This window comes from Hypanus sabinus, chromosome 16 (assembly GCF_030144855.1).
Source record: "Hypanus sabinus isolate sHypSab1 chromosome 16, sHypSab1.hap1, whole genome shotgun sequence".
Classification (NCBI taxonomy): Eukaryota; Metazoa; Chordata; class Chondrichthyes; order Myliobatiformes; family Dasyatidae; genus Hypanus; species Hypanus sabinus.
The window spans coordinates 38,345,167-38,368,014 of NC_082721.1; the positions used below are offsets into that span (position 1 = coordinate 38,345,167).

The 22,848-nt window shown below is 41.0% G+C and overlaps 1 protein-coding gene across 4 annotated transcripts in view; it reads right to left on the bottom strand.

The window, feature by feature from the left end:
* Positions 1-22,848, bottom strand: part of shdb (Src homology 2 domain containing transforming protein D, b) — a 347,526-nt gene that overhangs the window by 73,184 nt on the left and 251,494 nt on the right. For all 4 annotated transcript variants that reach the window (XM_059991612.1, XM_059991613.1, XM_059991610.1 and 1 more), the window contains one exon: positions 21,467-21,644. In XM_059991612.1, coding sequence (XP_059847595.1) covers positions 21,467-21,644 — 178 coding nt within the window. The remainder of the gene's footprint in view (positions 1-21,466; positions 21,645-22,848) is intronic.

Genomic DNA, 22,848 nt, shown 5'->3' on the forward strand with positions numbered 1-22,848 from the left:
GGGAAGTCAAAATAAGCCTGTGGAAGTGGTGGTTAGGATCAGACACCATATTGTCTGTGCTAATACTGCCAACTTCAGGGTGGATAGCAGAGGTCTATCTCAGCTATTGGGAGATACCTATAAATATAAGGTGTTGCTTAAGCACATATCCTTCATTAAGAGAACAAAAGGAAAATATTTCTATACCACTTCAAAACTAGAAACTTGTGGTACATAAACTTGCTAGTGTCAATCACTTGTGAGAAAAGTATCCTCATGCAGAGAGAGGATGGTCAGAAGAGGAAATGTTTAGTAAACTGGCATCATTGCATTTGTTGGCTGAGGATTCTGATTTCTCTGTTTGTTACAAAACTGCATGAACAAGGAATAAATTGGCAATTGTCAACATTAACTAGAGGCTTCAAAAGGTTATCTAGATTCTCAGCAGTGCCCAGTGTTAGATGTCTTTTACTTTGGCAGGTAAAGGTAGTGACAAAATACAGGCAGACTTTGTATGTTACTTGAACGGGCTGGTTTTACAACACAGACAGGTTTCACTTACATAGATTACACAGAAGTGGCCCCACTCATGAGAAGAGGAGCATCGGCACAGACAGTGAAGCTGAACAGTGAACACTGAGTACCAGACTTACACACCTGGAATACTTCACTTGCAACAACAGCCGAAAGGCAGCAGGTGAGAATATCATTGTAACTCAGAGGGTAGCACTTATGTTTAACAAGACCATAAGAAATAGGAGCAGGACTAGGCCATCTAGCCCATTGTGGCTGATCTGGCCATGGAGTCTATGCTGCCTACTTGCTTCTTCCCCATAGCACATTATTCCTTTGCTCTGGAAACATTTATCCATATCTTAAATATATTTAATGAGTTGGTCTCTCCTGCTTCCCTGGGCAGAAAATTCCACAAGTTCACTGGGAAAAGCAGTTTCTCTTCACCTCTGTCTTAAATATATTCCCCTGAACCTTAAGGTTATGTCTCCTAGTTCTAATCTCACTTACCAGTGTAAACAACTTTCCTGCCTTTATCTTATCTATCCCTTTCATAACTGTATAAGTTTCTATAAAATCCCCTCTCAGTCTTCTGAATTCCAGCTAGTATAGTTTCAGGTGACTCAATCTTTCGTCACAGGCTAACACTCTCTCCTCACAGGAATCAACCTGATGAACCTTCTCTGCCCTGTCTCCAGTCGGAAAGCTACAGACTGAATCTCCATTTCTGAGAGATAATCATTGCCTCTGAGACGTTGCATATATTAATCATCCCCTTTAGGTTATGTAGAAGATTACATGGTTCTAGTTGAAAGGGACTCTCCTCGCTAATATTGCTCTTTCAACTAAATTTACTGTGGCTATTCATTTCATTTGAAAAGCATTAAGTTCAATAAGTCACATGACCAGATGAGATATACCCCAGGCTGAGCCTCTGGCAATGATCTTTGTGTTATCAATAGGGATGAGAGAAGTACTGAAGGATTGGAGGGTTGCAAATGTTGTTCCCTTGTTCAAGAAAGGAAGTAGAGATAACTCAGGAAATTATAGACCAGTGAGTCTGACATCAGTGGCGGGCGAGTTGTTGGAGTCCTGAGAGGCAGGTTTTATGAGTATTTGGAGAAACATAATCTGATTAGGGATAGTCAGTGTGGCTTTGTCAAGGGCAGGTCGTGCCTAATTGAATTCTTTGAAGATGTAACAAAACACATTGATGTAGTGTATATGGATTTTAGTAAGGCATTTGATAAGACTCCCCATGCAAGACTCCTTCAGAAAGTAAGGAACCATGGGATCAAAGGAGACCTTGCTTAGTGGATCCAGAACTGGCTTGCTGTCAGAAGGCAAAGGGTGGCTGTCGATGGTTCGTATTCAGCATGGAGGTTGGTAACCAGTGGTGTTCTGCAGGGACCTGTTCTGGGTCCCATCCTCTTTGTGTTTTACAAATGACCTGGATGAAGAAGTAGAAGGGTGGGTTAAAAAGTCTGGAGGGTTGTCAGAGGTAACAGTGGGACATTGATAGGGTGCAGAACTGGGCTGAGAAGTGGCAGATGGACTTCAACCCAGGTAAGTTTGAAGTGGTTCATTTTGGTAGGTCCAATTTGAAGACAGAATATAATATAATAGTAAGACTCTTGGCAGTGTGGAGGATCTGAGAGATCTTGGGGTCCGTCTCAGCATACAAAGCTGCTGTGCAGGTTGACAGTGTTGTTAAGAAGGTGTTAGCATGTAATTGTGTGTTAGCATTCATCAGTTTTGGGACTGAGTTAAAGAGCTGTCAGGTAATGGTATATAAGACCTGGTCAGACCCCACTTGGAGTACTGTGTTCAGATCTGGTCACCTCACCACAGGAAGGATATGGACACAATAGAGAGAGTGCAGAGGAGATTTACAAGGATGTTGCCTGGACTGGAGGGCACATCTTATGAGAATAGGTTGAATGTACTTGGCTTTTTATCCTTGGAGGGACGGAAGATAAGAGGTGACCTGATCGAGGTGCATAAGGTGCCTTGATCATGTGGATAGCCAGAGGCTTTTTCCCAGGGCTGAACTGGCTAACAGGAGGGAGCATAGTTTTATGGAGCTTGGAAATAGGTACCGAGAGGATGTTAGGGAATGGTGGGTGAGTAGAACGCACTGCCAGCGACGGTGGTGGAAGTGGATACAATAGGGTCTAAAGAACCTCTTAAATAGGTACATGGAGCTTAGAAAAAATAGAGGGCTATACACTAGGGAAATTCTAGGCAGGCTCTAGAGTAGGTTACATGGTCAGCACAATATTGTGGGCCGAAGGGCCTGTAATGTGCTGTAGATTTCTATGTTCTATGTTTTATGTTCATTGCTTCTCGTACAAAGCAGCCATTGATTGTCTCCTGTGAAGCAGACATTGTGAGGTGCCACTCAAAAGGCCGATGAGGTGCTGCATTAATCAAATCCCATTTTATCTTTTCAAAGGATAAGCCCTTTCCACTCTCTTAGTCCAGTCAACTAGGGCTGAACTTGCTCATCGCAGAGGTTCCGGTCTAACTTGGAACTGATCGGCACCTTCAAGACAGCACTAGAGCTATCACTGGTAACTATGCGTCAGTATAGCTGTCAACGGAGGCTTAGTAAGGTCCCATAAACATCGTTTAAATAAGAAGGCAATTAATTGGCTTTGGATGGCATCAAAGAGTTGGTAGAGAGTTGCAGACTCAGTCATTTCCACGACAAGCTTAAGCCTCCTCTCCATTGAGGACATCCTCCAAAGGAGGAGCCTGAAGAACACAGCATCCATCATTAAGGAGCCTCACCATAGAGGACCTGCCTCTCCTTATCGCTACCAGCAGGCAGGAGGTGCAGAAGCCTGAGGACCCACACTAATCATTTTAGGAACAGCTTCTTATTCCTCCACCATCAGATTTCCAAATGGTCCATGAACCCACGAACGCTACCTCAATATTCATCTTATGCACTACTTAATCACTAATTATTACAATTTACAGCAATTTTATGTTTTGCACTGTACTGCTGTCACACACATAGAAAAAAACAACTTCCATGACAAACACTCAATGGCCTCTTTATTAACCTCCTATACCTAATAAAGTGGCCACTGAGTGTATTTTCCTGCTCATCTGCTGCTGTAGCCCATTCACTTCAAGGCTGCTCTGCATTCAGGGATGCTCATCTGTACACCACTGTGGTAAAACGTGCTTATTTAAGTTACTGTCACCTTCCTGTCACTGTTGACCAGTCTGGCCACTCTCCTCTGATCTCCCTCATTAACAAGATATTTTTGACCAGTGGATTTTTCTTTTTGTTTTTCACACCATTCTCTTTGAACTCTGGAGACTGTTGTGCATGAAAATCCCAGAAGATCAGTAGTTTCAAAGACACTCAAACCACCACGTCCGTCTCTAACAAACATTTCATGGTTAAAGCCACCTAGATCATATTTCTTCCCCATTCTGATATTTGGTTGAACAACAGAGCCTTTTGACCATGTTTGCATGTTTTTATACATTGAGTTGCGGCCACATGAATGGTTGATTAAATATTCACTTGAATGAGCAGGTAAGCAGGTGTACCTAATAAATCAGCCACTGTGTATATCAGTGGTAATAAACTTGATTCTGATTTAATTGTGGAACGAAGGAGCTAAAAGAGGAGAGGCCTCATCTTGGCCTTGGGAGTTCTTCTGCCTGTGATCCATTGATCTATTACATTAGGCCTGAAAGTTGAACAAAGGATGCAGGAAGAAGGTAATCATGGAATAATGCTGGCCAGGATTTCAGTACCACATTCAAATCAAATAAAATCAAGTTTAATTATAATAATCATACATGGATACAGTTGAATGAGACAGCATTCCTCTGGGACCTAGGTGTATAATATACATATATAATAGTGAGAGAGAGAGAGAAAAAAAAAACTCACATATTGTTATGCAAGGCAACACATGTACAGTGCAGGTCCCTGATGGACGTGAAAATTGATAGTACAGTTCCTGGCAAACTGGCCTGTAATTCCACTGATCGAACACTGGAGGACAGCAATGACAGGAGAGGCCAACTCCCAAATGAGCATGGGCTTCACGCTACCCCACCCTCCAGTGTCTTCTCACCTGGACTGCAGCAGCAGGCAAGCCCATGGCTTGAGGCCTGGTCCTTTCTACAGCTGAGGCCATGGTGCTGCCTCGTCACCTCTCTTTCCACTGAAGAAGAGAAACAGGCCTGCAGCATCTTATATTATCAATGGCCTTGTGATTGCAAGAGAAACGCCCAAGACAATCACTCAGAGTTACGTTGTATGTTGCTTTTGTGCACCAACTCTGACACCATATTGGAAGTGCAGTTAAATGCCATGGGAACCAAATAGCTCAGTAAATTTTACAGTGTGATGAGCTGGCTGACCTTAAACGGGAAATCATGGCTGTTACTAATTGATACGTATTGGTGAAAGGGTTAATAATAAATCAGCTGGGTCGCTGCTATTTATTGTCATGTTATCATACAGTATCTGAATGGATATGGATGGATAAAGATGAGCGAATAAAGAAATTGTGTTAAGAGTTAAGTCTACGTAGTTAAATCCAGTGACAAAATGGGAAGCTGCAAGAAGAATTTTATTTAGTGTGCTTCAGCATGGAATAGTCCATTCTAGCCCAATTAGCCTAACAACCAGTACATCTTTGGACTGTGGGAGGAAACCCATGCGGTCATGTGGAGAATATACTAACTCCTTACAAGCAGTGGCAGGAATGGGATCCAGGTCACCTGTGCCGTAAAGCGTGCTAACCATGACGCCAGCATGCAGATCAATTAGAGATGGCAGGAAAATTGGGCATCAAATGGGTCAGCAGAAAAAATTACATGGAACATCAAGAAACGAATTACCCCTGCCCTTTATACATAAGGAACAGCCCCTTTAAAAAGTACAAATGCAATGTCCTTTTGTATATAACTGAAACATATTTATTCTGCATGTGTAGTTACACTTTTAACATAAAACTTTATGTCACTCACTAAAATTAATACTTTACAACATAAATCCTTTTCCCTCACAAGAAACCATGTAGTCCCGTTCCACAGACTTTTTAGGTCAAAAAGGAAGAGAAAAAAAAGTTTTACATTCCTGTCTTGGACAGATTCCATTTTATCAATGACCACACACTCTCTCTCAGACCGTGGCCATGAAAATTCAGCAACTAACAGTTGTTATTTTTTGGGCTTTATCTAATCTGCCTTCCTGAAATTATCTTCAAAATACATTTTCCTAAAAACCTCAAAAAGATGCAGAAAAGTAGATAAAAGGAGCCATTATTTTCTCCGATTTGAGGTGAGGTGGAAGCAGATAGAATCTGAACGAGACAAATGGGCTAACTTGAGAGTTAGGCCACTGAAGAGAGAAATAAAACCACTTCTTACAAAAGCTAAAAGCAATTTGGAACTGCTTCCCCAAAAGCCCAACTATTCTCATCAATCAAAGGTTTCAGTATCACCATCATTACGATCCCAGTATGTAAATGTATTAATGGATTGGGGATTTAGGTAGGTAAATTAAAAAGGGATACAGATCAGTGATAGACTAATTAAATACAGGAACAGTCTTGAGGGGCTGAATTCTACTGATTCTATATTCCTATACTTCATTATTGCACTCTTTTAAAACTTGTCTAAAAGCAGATCATTTTCCTGATTCCCTACATCTCCCCCAATATATTTTGCATTTCCTTTCTTAGCATTCACCTCAATCTTCTCAAAATTTCTCCGTAGTATTTACATGTGTGGGTGATGCTAGAACATACTGGGGAAGCAGTGTTTCAGGAGATGCAGGCACTATGGGGAATACCTTCCCTGTACTTGGTGCTTTTAGTAATCTCAGGCTTTTAAGGTGGCTTTTATCTTCCACTTAAGAAGCTGGCATGTTTACATCAAACAACTAGTACTTACTCTTTAACCTGTGTGTAAGTTTTAACACCTAGAAAGGGTGTGTACAAATGCACAAGTCACAAACTAATGCACAGTTGAGTGGAGCCCATAAGACCACGGTGTGGCCGAGGGGTAAGTACAGGCAATTTATAAAGAGACAAGATAAAGATTAGTTTTATTCATCACACGTGCATTGAAACATCGACACATACAGTAAAATGCATTGTTTGCGTCAATGACCAACACAGTTCGAAAATGTTCTGGAGGCAGCCTTCAAGTGTCATCATGCTTCCTATGCCCACAATTTACTAACACTAATCTATGCATCTTTGGAATGGAAACCCATGTGGTCACGGGGAGAATGTACACGCTCCCTACAGACAGCAGGAGGAATTGAACCTCAATTGCGGATGCTATAAAGCGTTAAGCTACCATGCCACATTCAAATATATTTTGATTTAATCAAATTGCTTTAGATATATCTGTTTTCAGTTTCATTATATATTTATTAAAGCTTGATGAATTTCAGAACTATGTAACAGCATGATGAATTTTCAATAGTTTTGAATTCTGATTGTCACAAACATTTAATGGCTTCAGCAGTTTTGACACGTGGAAGACTGGCTTAGCCAAATATCAAAGCAACTCGATGGGTGGAGACTTGCTACCTATGATCAGAAATCTCAGACTTGCCAGTGGTTGCAGCATGTTTCCTGCAGTTACCCTGTCCACAAATAGTGGGTTCACTGAAAAGGCAACTAATGAGCCCCCACCGCAGTGGTTATGGTACAATTCTGGCAGCATGATTAAAGGCAAAGGCAGGAGTGTTTTGGCATGCACGCTTCTTCAAGATTCTGCCAAGAAGTCTTTGTTTCTGCATTATTTACAGCTAGTGAGAAACCAGAAGCAAGAAATGGAACAGAAAGCAGTCTCCAAAGATATTGCTTACATTTGAACCAGGCATCGTAAAGCAGATTAGCATTAACTTATGCTTCTGCTAGATGAACACAACTATTAATATTGTAATCATCTTAAACATTTCATGCTTGTATTCTATATTCTGCCACTGATAGTGTCATCATTCAGTATAGTCCAGTGACAAGGATCTCAGATTCCTTAAATTCATGAACTTTTCTCCAATCATCAAAATGCAATGAGCAATACCATGACCTTGGGATTGTGACAACAATCTTACATTCTATGTGTTTGATCTTACCACCTTGTATGAGCCTCTGATGCACAGCTAAAGTCTTTCAGAGTACAGATAGGTAAGCATTCTAAATGAAGCCCATCACAAACCAAAGGCCTTGCATATGCTACACAAAGCACAGAACTAAACATTTTGGCCTTGCAATGTGTATGTGTGGCACTTTTTTAACCACACTGTGCATATGGAAACCTCCTTCTGTAGTGGAAAACAACACAGAATGCTTTCCAGACTCAGTTTTTGAAAACTCACCTGTGCACTTCAGGTCATCAATCATGATTGTGTTGATGATTGTAATTTCCACCTTAGACTTTCATGGAACAAGATAGTCATCTGTGCAATGTTCCTCCAGAGCACTGTTTGGGCTATTAGGTTATGTTGTTCTCAGGTGTGCCTATTGTTAGGTGGTCTTACACCAAACATAGTTTTACAGGGCTGAGATCCGAGTAGGAATGTCACAACCTCTTTCAGATGGATTCCATTATTTTGCCCCTCTTATACTCTTTACATTCCATTCCATGGTACTTACTTTTCCTGATGTTCTATTCAACATCAATGTTGACACCAAACCTCAACTCTGTGTCTTCAGTACTATAATTCCAAGCAAATTCAACACCAAACTTCAGTCCCTGGGAATAAAAACCTCCTTCTGCAACAAGATCCTTGATTTCATGATCAACAGACCACAATCAGTAGGAATGGGCCAGGATTATTCTAAACACTGATGTCCCACCAAGGTTGTCCCTACTCCCTGTATACTGATGACTGTGTGCTGATACTCTAGTCTAACACTATCTACAAGTTTGTAGATGATACCACTCTAATTAGCCATATCTCAAGTAACGATGAGTCAGAGTACAGGAAGGAGATAGAGTTCAGTAACATGGTGTCACGATAATGACCTTTTCCTCAATGTCAGCAAACAAAAGAACTAGACATTGAGTTCAAAAGCACATACTCCTGTCTACATCTACGGTCTGGAGGTTGAAAGGATTTAGATTTTGAATGCCTAGGAGTGAACATTAACAATAGCCTGTTCTAGTCTAACAGCATTGACACCACAGCCAATACAGTTTGCCAAAGCCTCACCTTCCTCGAGGCAAAGAAATTTGGCATATCCCTGTCAATTCTTACCAATTTTCATCAATTACCATAGTAAGCATCCCATCTAAATGCATAATGGCTTGATATTGCACCTACTCCACTAGTTATCTATGAATTATAAAAATCCGGAGCTGGAGTCCCTACATTGAGTTCCTGTGGCTCTGCTGGTGCCAAACTGTATCAGTCTCTGCCATTCTTTTGGGTTCATCAGATGTGTGGAGAGGCTTGGGCAACAGCCTGCTCCTCATATTGTACTGCCCTGGCTTGCAAATCTACACAGCTAGGATGCAACATCCATGATTGACCACGTCTGACGATTCTTGGTAAAGAAAAAGCAGATGATCTTCCAAGGAGGATGTCTGCCATCTGCATCTACACACAAAACACTGGAGGAACTCAGCATGTCCAGATTCCAGCATCTTCCATCTCGAGGGTGCCGGTCCTGCTGATTTCCTCCACTGTTGTGTGGATTGCTGCAGGTTCCAGATTGTTTGTGATATGCAGTCCCTTACTGCCTAACTTGCTTTGTTCTTCCATAACTTTGTGAGTTGCTTCACATTCCAGCATCTGCAGGCTATTGTGTTACCATCTTTACCGAGTCTGATCTATACCTGATTCCAGACCCACAATAGCATTTTTAACTCCGAAATGCACTCCAATATGACCTAGCAGGTCATGCAGTTCTCATATGACCGGCAGACTAAAATTGAAGGTCTGCAGTGATTCAAGAAAGCCACTCATCAACATCTTCTCAAGGGTATATTAGATTGATTAATCACATGTGCATTGAAGCATAGTGTGAGATCTGTAATTTGCCTTAACTACCAACACAATCTGAGGATGTGCTGGGGGCAGCCCTCAAGTGTCACCACATACTTCAGCAGCAACCTAGCACCAACATACAATAAGGAACAACAGCAAAGCAAACCCCTTTCCCACACCACTCACACATACAGAAATGGATCCGACTGCAGGGCAAACCTGTGACCTTCAGACTGTGTCTCCGGATTCACAGACATCAGGTCTCCAACCTGTGGAGGATCTTCAACCTTCGGACTTCAACCTCAGAACTTGCCAAGCTCAGGCTTCCACCTCCAAGCTTTCATCTCTGGATTCAGCAACCTCTGGGCTTTACCCCGCCAAACATGGGCCTCTGATCTAAAGAACCACCAACCCTGGCTTCCAACCCTGGACCTCGCTGATCTCCGATTTTCGACTTCAGGGATCACCAGCCCTTGTTCTCAGGACCTTGGACCTCCATCACTGAGGATCTCTGGCCTTGACAGGTGCTCCAATCTGAACTCTGACCTCCTTTTCATAGTTCTTCACTTACTGTCCTCAAACTGCCCCTGCCCCTAATCTGACCCATATCTTCTCACATTGTCTCCAAAAGAGCATTCTTATGAAAATAATTCCTATGTGATGAAATTGGAGAGGGTTCAAAGGAGGTTCAGGAAAATGATTCCTAGATTAAATGGCTTGTCATATGAAGAGCACTTGATGGCTCTGGGCCTGCATTCACTGGAATTTAGAAGAATGAGGGGTGACCTAATTGAAACCTATCAAATGATGAAAGGCCTTGACAAAATGGATGGGGAGAGGATATTTCCTATGGAGGAAGTGTCTAAGACCAGAAGACACAGCCTGAAAATAGAGGGGTGTACTTTTAGAACAGAGATGAGAGGTTTCATTAGCCAGAGAGTGGTGAATCTGTGGAATTATTTGCCACAGGGAGCTGTGGAGGCCAAGTCTTTATGTATATTTAGGGCAACAGTTGATAGATTTTTGATTGGTCATGAAGGGATATGGGGTAAATAAAGGCAGGAGATTGGGGCTGAGAGGAAAAATGGATCAGCCATGATGAAATAGCAGAGCAGACTCGATGGGCCAAATGGCCTGATTCTGCTCCTATATTTTATGGTCTACAACTAAATCTGAGCCACAAACCCAATTGGCGTTGCAGTCTCACATCATCTTGATTTACTGTAGAGCAATAAGGCATTTATATAGCAAGATAACAATAAGAGCAATAGCCATAAATTGCTGGCCTTAGCATCAGAGCTTACATCTTGGAACATGAAATAAGAAGAAAACTTTTAACCAACACTATTGTTTAGAAATTTGAAGTTACATTTCCTATTGCATGGAAACATTATAAAATGGGTTCCCCTGAAAACATTACAAAATTGTTCCCAAATGTGAGTCACAATAGTTCCTACTCAGCATGGACCTGATGGATCCTGACATGTATGGTTCTTCGTGGAAACAATCATAATTTATTAAAGCTACTTTTCATCAGGCATGCGTCAGTTCTCCCAGGCACATTACCCCTGGCAGCCTGACATCAGCTCCACATGTTACGGTCAACATGAGGGAGAAGGAGACAGGGAGGGATGTGGAGAAAGCACCCACTGGAGTGATCCTGAACGTGACGCTTGCTTGGAAAAGAATCCATGCACATCAAACAACAACCTTCATGACATATAGAGGTGACCTCTGTGAACTCTAAATACAGCCTTGTGATATTCACATGCATATTTGCTCAGACAAATATACTTTAAGATGCAAAAATGAACATGTACAAATAAAGACAAATGTGATATGAGTGTATAATACAACAATTATTTTCTTTGTATCCTCCAATGAGGCATTAAATGGTAGGAATAGAAGGAAACCATAAGACGAGAGGGATAGTTCTCAAAAAAGACACCTTATCAGGAGATTGGCATCCTCCTTATGGGTGGATGGACCATTGCAGGATCCATTCAATGAGTCTGTCTGCAAACACTATCACCAAAAAGTACTCCTCTGCTGGTTTGAGTGAGGTCTCTGCAGTTTGAAGAGTTTGCAAGCCATCTCCAGTGAATTTGGCGGCGTTCAGTTTTAAGATGAAAAAATTGCCTCACTGTCTAATTAATGATGCATGGGGCCTTTTGAGACTGCCAAAGGACTTACGTTTTCAGGACCCTGAGGGTCAAGTTTGGAAGGATTGAGGTGTGCATGGCACAAAAAATGAGAAGCTTGAGAGGGCATATGATGATGGGAAATATATGCAAAAGTATGGATTCCAACCAGAAGTGTCCAATTTTATGATAGATATCATTTCACCCAAATGATTCCTAATGTGATTTATACCTGTTCTATCAGTTTTGGATCAATACGACTGACAACAATTTGCGCAGTGCAGTTTAGTTTCTGGACAATGCACATTTGAATCAATGCAACCAAGGATAAGCAGTAACCTTCTCTACATTCACAAGAATAAAACTGCTTAAAAATAATTAGGCTGCTGTGGCCTTTTTTCAAACTGTTGATTTCAAACAATTATTAAGACAGATCATTAAGACACTGCTTTCTAATTATTCAATAGAAAGCACTCTTAAACCCAGAAACAAACACCTTATATCTTGTAGGTGAAAGGTTAATAGTTGATCATTTGATAGGGCATGAGAAAAATAGCAAGTGAAATCTAAGAAATTCAAGATTTTTTATGAAGGTTTAAATATTAAGACCAGATTAAGGAGAGAATAATGCCTCTTTTTAGAACATGTTATCTTTTTAGAACATGTACTTGAAGGCAGAAGACATTGGTCAGGTTCTTAATTAATACTTTTGGGTGGTTTCATAAAACAGAATGTTTTGTCAATATTGTAGCTACAGAGGCAGCTTGTAAAATATTGGAAGGAATACACACAAAATAAAAATATTGGGAGATGTTGCATCTTTGAAGTGGATAAATTGCCAAACCCGGATTAATGTATCTCTGGCTGCTTGTTAACAGAAACAAGAAAGCAAACTGCAGAGTCTCTGAGTGATTAGGCCCTACTCAATGGCCTGTAAATATACAAGCTGCCCTGTTGCAAAGGGTGCCAAGGAGATGATTAAGTAAATCCAGAGCTGGGCTCGGTCAGGGTGTTTGCTGGGATCAAATCAGGGCACTGGTCAATTTGAATTGAATTGACTTTATTTCTTACATCCTTCACAAATGTGCGGAGTAAAAATCCGTCTAAACGTGCAATCATAGTAATTTATAATAATTTACAATAAATGGAGTAGTCAATGTAATACAGAAATACACTCACATCAATGTGAGCTAATCAGTCTGATTAACCAGGTTGTAAGAGTTGCATTGGAGCCATGGTTGAGGTTGGATTGGGGTCTTTGACAGAGATTGAGGGTTAGATTTGGGAATCAGTTGAGATGTCACGTGAACAAAGTTAGGGAATACTGGATAAAATGGGGGTCATCGAGGTGTAAGTGAGCTTTTGGGAAGATGGTGGGGGGGGTTGTGCGTAGTCAGACGGAGACTGGCTAACTCAGTAGGTGGTCAGTGAGTGAATAAGGAGGTGTTGAGTCAGAATCTAGAATTAGAATTAGTTCATTATTGTCAAGATACAGTGAAAAACGTGACTTGCATACTGTTCATACAAATCATTACACACATTGTTATTGAGGTCGAACAAGGTAAAACAATAACAATGCAGAATAAAGTGCAACAGCTATAGATGAAACTGTACCACAGGTTAACAATAAAGTGCAAGATCATAACAAGGTAGATTGTGAAGTCAAAAGTTCAGCTTATAATACTAGGAAACCATTCAATAGCTCTATTACAGTGGTGTAAAAGCTGTCCTTGAGCCTGATGGTTTTTGTATCTTCAGAAGAAAGAATGACTGGGGTAAGTGGGGTCTTTGATTATGTAGGTTGCTTCACTGAGGCAGTGTCATGTATATGCAACCCGGGAAAAGTATCAGCAACAACAGAACACATCTGGAGTCTGGTTTTGCTGTTAACAAAACACCATTTCATTAGTAACTACGTCATATAGTAACTTAAACCAGGTAAATCAAAAGTTAACGGTGTTACGCATATATAGGTGTAAATATATAAACCCCCAAACTTCTTCAAGCTCAGGTGGTAAGTGATATAGTCTTACGATGGTGTGTCAGAAAAGCTCAGTTCAAATGCACAGGTTAATTAATCCGAGATGTTTGTAATCCAATGGTGAATGTTGTGAGAAGGCAATTACATTGATTTTCCGCAGATTCCATGACAGCAATACAAAATAACAATAGCAGTAGGCTTTATCTCCGAAGTTGTTCCACTCCACACATATCAATGAATATACTTTCAACACAAGTGGTACCACTCCCGAATTCAGCTACGGGACATCTCAAAGTGGTGGCCACAGGATACTCAAACAGAATCCACATATGGATTATCACCAACAGTAGCTTATCACAAAGGGGACCACCTTCAAGGGAATCACCACCCAGGCAAGGGTCGACACACCGGTAGATTCCACAAGGTTACCCGAATCACACACGAAGTAGTAGCCACTTATAACCATATAACAACTACAGCATGGAAACAGGCCATCTCGGCCCTTTTAGTCCATGCCAAACGCTTACTCTCACCTAGTCCCACCAACCCGCACTCAGCTCATAACCCTCCATTCCTTTCCTGTCCATATACCTATCCAATTTTACTTTAAATGACAATACCGAACCTGGCTCTACCACTTCTACTGGAAGTTAATTTCACACAGCTACCACTCTCTGTGTAAAGAAATTCCCCCTCATGTTACCCTTGAACTTTTGCCCCCTAACTCTCAACACATGTCCTCTTGTTTGAATCTCCCCTACTCTCAATGGAAAAAGCCTATCCACGTCAACTCTATCTATCCCCCTCATAATTTTAAATACCCCCCTCAACCTTCTATGCTCCAAAGAATAAAGACCCAGCTTGTTCAGTCTTTCCCTGTAACTTAGGTGCTGAAACCCAGGTAACATTCTAGTAAATCTTCTCTGTACTCTCTCTATTTTGTTGACATCTTTCCTATAATTCGGTGACCAGAATTGTACACAATACTCCAATTTCGGCCTTACCAATGCCTTGTACAATTTTAACATTACATCCCAACTCCTATGCTCAATGCTTTGATTTACAAACGTTTGTACAAAGGCCAACATACCAAAAGTTTTCTTTACCACCCTATCCACATGAGATTCGATCTTCAGGGAAATATGCACCATTATTCCTAGATCATTCTGTTCTACTGCATTATTCAATGCCCTACCATTTACCATGTACGTCCTATTTGGATTATTCCTACCAAAATGTAGCACCTCACACTTATCAGCATTAAACTCCATCTGCTATCGTTCAGCCCATTCTTCTAACTGGCCTAAACCTCTCTGCAAACTTTGAAAACCTACTTCATTATCCACAATGCCACCTACCTTAGTATCATCCAGTTCCACAACATACAAAATAACTCCAACAGTGATCTGCTACATGCGTGCCTTTCTTCAGTGAACTACCACACCCAGACAAAGGTTAACACACACGTGGTATTCACAAAGGTTTTCCCCTCACCAGAGAACCCACTCCTGTGGATTAACTAAGTGACAATCACATATTTGTATTCAAATGGAAACAAACTCATACTCATGGGCTAATTAGAAAGAGAGAATCCAAATAGTGATCACTTTGTCACTAGGTTTCTTCTGTTTCAAACCTACCTCTTCTCTCTGCAAACTTCTTCTAGTTGCAAAACCTTGTGAGAGTCATTTATCAATACTCTGGATCGATCTCCACTCACCCCTTTTGGGCTACTGAAAGTTTAAACCAGTGACTGACTCACTGGTGTCTTTCATTGACCAAAAGCATCTGGACTCCAAGCTGTGTGTGTCTGTGTGGCCTTGTATATTCAAAACAAGCCACAAGAGACCATAAACATCCATTGTCCATCAAGTAACTCCACCTCTCTCTCTCTCAGGAGCAGCTGAAACAGTGTTCAAAAGTCAGTCTCATTCTCCTGGGGTTTTAAAGTGACAGTGCACCAAAAAAATGAACCCGAGGCAGCAAGATAGAGTCTATAGAGGGGAGGCTGGTTTCCATGATGTACAGAGCTGTGTCTATGAGTCTCTGCAGTTTCATGTATATATTACTATACAACTCATATATAAGTCGTAGGAGCAATATATATATATATATATATATATTTATTTATATATATATACACACACACACTGTATATATACACACACAACTCGTAAGCTGTTTCCAGCACATCCCAAGGTTATGCTGGTTGATAATGCAAATGATGCATTTCAGTGTATGTGTTGATATCCATGTGATTAGTGAATGAATCTGAACTTAACCACCAGGCCACCAATTCTCCTACTGCCTGATGCAAGTGATGGATTTGGAATTTTACACCAACTTGTCAGTTTATGATATTATTTTTCCCTCACATAATCTTTGATCTATTACATTACTATCTGTAAGTTGTTGTGGCAAATTTGAACCAATAATTTATGCTGGTAAATTCACTGAAAGGTTGAGTGTCTTTTACAGTTGAGGAGAAGCTGAAGTATTAGCCTCTAAACCTCTCAATTTTCAGATCTTTGTGCAATGATTGAGTCAGAGCAGAACAATAGATCAGAAACCTCTGCTTTTATGGTGCTTATATGTTCTGTTGAACCAGCATAACTCAAAATGTGGTTGGTAACGAAGGCATTCTTTGATTACTTCCAATACTATTATTGAACTACATTGTCCATGGAGTTTTCAAGAAACAGAATTTGATTTGCTACTTTGTCTTTATTAACATTGCAGATAACATATACATATTATGCAAAGTTCGCTTTAACTTAATATCATTACCTCAGTTTAAATTAATTTGCAATTTCACCAAGATTAAATAAAATTTCTCATAATATGATACTGTACTTCACCTTTATTATTTTTTCAAAAGATAATTGATCTTGCACATTTTTAAGGAAGCAAATTAACTCTGAAGATTTTATTATATATCACCACTATCCTGTCATAATTTTCTTATTGTAACCTTGCTCAGACCCTGTCAATTTTGATCCACTATTCTCTAATCCTGGGCTCCCTGCTCCAAGTTAATAATATGCTTACTACTCCTTTATCTGTACCTTTTGTATTATGTTACACTGCAGGCACAGCGAAGCAGTGCATCAGTGTGAAATTTTGCTTCTCAAATCACCCTAATAGGGGGTTAGTGTATCTGGAGGCTCATTTAACAAAGATGTGCTTTTAAAAAAAAACCTCTTCAAGTCAATTGTTGTGAAGTGCATATGCATGGTAATGGCTTCATCCTGCTCACACATCAATTCCAATCAACCAGAGTGACCAAATTGCCTCAAATTTAAAGCATCAATCTTTATTTTCTCTACGTGTGTCAACTGCTGTTCTCAAAACCTATTTCTTCAGATTCCTAACTCTTTCACAAAGTTGCTTTTATTTATCATCATGGACTCTACAGTGAAATGGATTACATACATGGAAGTATGCTTTTATAATCCTCTGGAAGGGTGAATCAAATCAACACGGATTCGATCAGATTTTCTGTTTATCTTGTCAGGGTGCAGTACTTACTCTACTGGAATAACAATCCAGAGGTCCTGGGATGAAATTTCACTAAAACAGGTTATGAACTTGAGCTTGGCTTGTAGCTCATCTACTCTAAGCATTCATTCGTTCCACCATCAGTGTCTTGAGGTACATTGATATAATCTAGGAGACATAACAGGCTTCTCTGACAGCACTTTCCAATCTCTAGTTATTCCAAGCACGAGAACACCACTACCTGTCGGTGTTCCTTAAGGGACAGCTAACTAGAGCAAATACAACCCTTCATTCATTCATGCTTGGCCTAAATATTGAAACAATCATAGACCGGTAATAATTGTGTGATAATCAATACTGCAAATGGACAGAAGGATTTGTGTACTATCACCAGAATTACCATGATAGTTGTGGGCTTCCATTTCTTCACTGTTCTCTTGCAGAAAAGGTTACAAGCCATCACTATCTGATGAGCTGCCCACTGTATTTGATCAGAAGTGAATGCTTTCAGGTCTGATAAGGCAAATCGAATGTGCAGAAACGTGAGAAGATGCAGAGAGTTGTGGATTCACCCCAATAAATCATGGATACTCTGTTCGTATCTACAGGAGGTGCTGTCTCAAGAAGGCAACAAAATCAAAAATCCCCACCATCCAGGCCATGCCATCTTCTTACACTTCCAATGGGCAGAAGGTACAGAAGTCTGAAGTCCTACACCACTAAGTTCAAGAACAGCTACTTCCCTTCAACCATTCAGTTCATGGACCAACTCTACTCACTACCTCTATATAGTAACTGTTTTGATCACCCTATAAAATGGGCATTTTTTTTGCTCTAATTGTGTTCCTTCTTGTCAAGATAGCATATTATTAATGTTCAATTTATGTTTTTCTTGTGAATGCTGCTTACTTGGTGCTATGTGGCTGTGATGCTGCTGTATGTAAATTTATCATTGTGCCTGGGCATTTAGTAATAAACTCCACTTTGAATTTTGAACTATGTAACATATTCTCCTCATAATCTTGCTGACAATTATGAATCCCTTTGCGCCCCGCACCCCCCCCAGATTCTAACACTCACCAGGGCAATTAATAACAGACCACTAACTTACTGACCCACATATCATTGAGTTGTCAGAAGGAACTGCAGCATGGACTGCAGGCTTACGTGGTTATTAGGGCAAATGTGCTTACAGGAAGTCAGAACTGAACTTGTGTCACTGGTGCTGTGAGCAGCAGCCCTACTATCTGCATCCAACCCTTTCCACTTCAATTGTCATCAATTAAATTTTTATGAGCAGGAAAATTCAACCAAGCGACACAAGGAACAAAGTGTTGTGAATACTGGATATGCTTTCCTGCTTTGTCTTGACCGAGAACTATGCAGGCTAGGAAAGTTTCACCGTGCAAACCGTGCTGATGGAGGAGATTGCTGCGGAGTTTCACTCATGTGTGCGTGTGTGTTGTGTATGCGCATGGCAGGAGGCTGCACCACTAAGCTTTAAAACTGTTCAAAGAAATGTTACTATGTGATCACTAATACTAAAAGGGGATTATCTTCCTTTCCACAGGCAAAGAAGATTAAAGTAGAATGCAGCAAGGATTTGCTTTGACATTTTCATTGCTATTGGAGCCACATTCTCATTAAAAGCTACAGCCTAGAAATTCTATCGTGCAGTCTGAAATATCTATGCACTGAGAAATGGATTTTTTTTGTAAAAAAATATTCTGATAGCTCCTTTCCAGATTTTTTTCACCAAATCCCCCGTGTCAGTGATCTGTGGAGTCTGCCGGGCATATGCCTTGATGTCAAGATTTGTGCAACACTTATTCTCATGGCACTTGCATCATACTGTACCACACAAAGAAGCCCTTGGACAGTGAGGTAAGTCTGAATTTGAAGTGTAGGGTTCAGGAGCTTCACATACAGTTCTGTCCCTACCCCAGAGGCACCCACTATCTTCCCAGTTTATTCCTCCTATAGTGTATTTAATCATGTGCACTCCCTCTTCTCCCTCACCCCCACAATCATCACATATGCCTCATCAGACACTCATGTCAATTGACAGGATCCCAAGAGTTTCCCGGACCATCTCACAGCGACTCCTTCATCAGCAGATTCAAACCACCCTGACTGAATGCTACCCAAACTCTATCCAAACTGACATCCTGCTACACCCTGGATCACTTTCTGAGTAAATTGCCCCCGACTTTCCTCAGTTGCCTTTCTCAGCTCTCTGCCTGATCAACTCCCCCAATCCAAAACTCCCTTGCTGACTGCTGCCTCCCCAAATTCTCTCTCTGACTCACTCCATCCAACTCTTCCCAACACTTCTGACTTTGGCCCCTATTGACTTGCCCAATTCTCTCCCAAAACAACCACTTCCAACTCTCGACCCACTTTATCCTCACAACTCAGCCTCTAACTGAATGATGACACCTCCAACCCTTCCAACAACCAATTCCTCTCCCAACACTTTGCCTGACTGACTAGCCTTCAACTGTGCTCCTAACAAATTGCCCCAATTTTCCCTATGACTGACCTCTCCAGATTTCTCCCTCACCAACTACCTCCAACTCTCAATCCAGCCTGTCTAGCTCTACTTTCATCATCTCCTTCTGATGTTCTCCTCTTCACTTCATCTCTCTTCCTTACTCCCTATCTGTTGAGGAAATGCCATTGTACTTCCCCGTGTATTGCCTAATTAAGACCATCAGAACACAAGAAATGGGAGCAGAATTAGGCCTTTCAGCCCATTGAGTCTGTTCCACCATTCCATCGTGACTGATTTATTATTCCACTCTACCTCATTCTCCTGCCTTCTCCTTATGACTCATCAAGAACATATCAACCTCACTTTAATTGTACCGAATGACTTGGCCTCACAGCTGTATGTGGGAATGAATTCCACAGATTCACCACAAACTGGCCAAAGAAATCCCTCCTCTCCTCTGTTACAGATGGACATCCCTCTATTCTGAGGCTATGCCCACTGGTCCTAAACTCTCCCACTATAGGAAATACCTCTCCACATCCACTCTATTTAGGCCCTTCAATATTTGATAGACTTCAATGAGAACCCCTTCATTCTTCTAAACTTGTGCAAGCACAGGCCCAGAGCCATCAAACATATGTTAACCCTTTCATTCCTGGAATCATTCTCAGGAATCAATCTCTGGAATCAATCTCCAGGCTAACTGTCCTATTTTTCTACCTCTTTTTCTCAAAGAGTGGAGGACATTTACAATTTTCCAGTCCTCCAGAGCCATTCCAGAATCTAGCGATTCTCGAAAGATCACTACTATTGCCTCCACCATCTTATCAGTTACCTCTTTCTGAACCCTGAGATGTTGTCCACCTTGTCCAGGTGACTTATCTACATTGAGACCTTTCAGCTTCTCAAGCACCTTCTCCTTAGTAATAACAATTACATTCACTTCTGCCCACTGACACTCGAATTTCTGGAATATTGCTGGTGTCTTCTTCTGTGAAGACTGATGCAAAGTACTTATTAAGTTTGTTGCCATTTCTTTGTGTCTCATTACTACTACTCCAGCCTCATTTTCTAGCAGCCCAATATCCACTCTCGCCTCTTTATATATTTGAAAAAGCTTTTAATATTCTCTTTTATATTATTGGCTAGCTTACCTTCCTATTTCATCTTTTCTCTCCTTATGACTTTTAAGTGCCTTTTGTTGGTTTTTAATAGCTTCCCAATCCTCTAACTTCCCTACTAATTTTTGCTATATTTTGTTTTTATGCTATCTTGGACTTCCTTTGTCAGTCATGGTTTCCTCATGCTCCCTTTGGAATACTTCTTCAATATTTTATTACACAAACATTGGACCTTAGAAATGATTGAGTATCATTGCCTGAAAGCCTGGACTGAGTGCCAAGCTAAAGCCTCATAGTGCCAGTTCAATGCTCCTTGCAATTTCCAGGTCAAGCACTTCTCCTAAAGTGAAGGGAGCAATAAACTGAAAGAACTGGCACCCCCCTCAGTACTAATGGCACAGAATTCAGCTCAGCTAGCCTTAATAGCTACGGTCCCCATGTTGCTTTACATAACTTATTTGATTATTATTTTCTATTTCTTTCCTCTGCACTTCATTGTTTCACTATCCCTAAAGTTGCTTCACCACCTCTTGGCGTAGCGAACTGTATATTCTTACCGCTCTTTGGGTAACAGCAATCACCTGTCCTAAATTTTTCAGTTTGGATTGGCATCATGTTTCTGTGCTGTACTATTCTATGTCCTATGATTTATTGGTGACATTTCCTGTGTATATATATGACATATGTTTCTGTGTATAAATGCTGTCTCCCCAACTGGCCCGACTCCAGTAGATAGGACGATTTCATACTTACACTTGTTTCTCCAGTGGGAGGGCGGGATCCACTCTCTCAGGTAAGGTGGAGCAGTGCTCTGGAGTCTGTGTCTTGCTGTATTTCGATCCTCCAGCCAGGGGACTGAGCTGCTTCTGTTGCCTCAGTCGATCTTTGGCAGAAGGAGAAGACCGGTCCCAATCACAGCCATCAAACTGAACTGTAAAAACACAGAGTAATACTTCAGTTACGAAGTCTAAAAACTAAGCCACTTGACCAATAATGTCTTTACTGATCCTTTGAAAAAGCCATCCATTAGTCCCATGCTCCTTTTATAAGCTAAAACTGGAACATCCTGAGGAAACCCAAACAGTCACAGGGAAACTGCGAACTCCGCATACACAGTGTCTGAGGTCACGAATGAACCTGTGTCACAGGAGTTGTGAGGCGGTGACTTTATTAGCTATGCTTCTGTTGTTGGGGTAAGTGCAGTTTCCTCTACACATTAGTGTTTGCTCTGCTGTTGAAAGTAGAGGAAGAACACCTCTCACTGGAGGAGGTAAAGTATGAGTCTCCTATGCAGTCTTCTCCATTTGCAAACTGAGGCAACCTCATTCTTCACGATACTTCTGGAAGTGAGGAATATGAGAAGTGAGAAGTACACTAAATTCCAGATTGACTAATGTGCCAAATTGGAATGGAATCAACTGAACCAGTGAGTCAACTGAAATTTCACAACTAAGAGATCCTTACAGAGGAACTCAAGAACATGTTGGACCACTGGCTCAAGAAATTAATGGTATTAGATTAGTAGAAGGCTCTAACATCGGCAATCAGGAATTCATAATTTGCGTCATCAAATGGAAGCCTCATTATGGCTTACCCACACTTATCTGATCTGCCAAGAGTTTCCAGTGCTCTCTGATTTTGACCCTGTGGTTCAAACAAGAGGACAGGTTTTTACAGATCAAAGTCTACTTCACAAGTTCCAGTTACGTCATCTTCAATTTTGGCCATTTTAATTGCTACTGAAATGGCTTCCTGAGGCTGCTCAGTCAGTGATGAGCATCAGCAGCCAGGCAGAGGACTACTGAGGCAGAACAGACAATAAAATGACCATGCTTAGCAGCTACCTGGACCTCATTAACAACCAATGTCATAGGACCCCTTGCATTCTAGGTCAACGTGGTGAACTTTCACATCAGCAGCGCTGTATAGTCACACACAGCTGCCTCTGAGTAGTTTCTGCAGCAACTTTTGGCAGCAGACAAAGACCACTGTAGGACAGATAAGATTTATTCCTAGTCTGCTGAAAGGTAATTGGAGTACTGAGTGCAGTTCTGGCTGTCACACTATAGGAAAGATGTGTTGGTGCTGGAGAAAATGCATAGCAGATTCACCAGGATCCTGCCAGGATTGGGGGA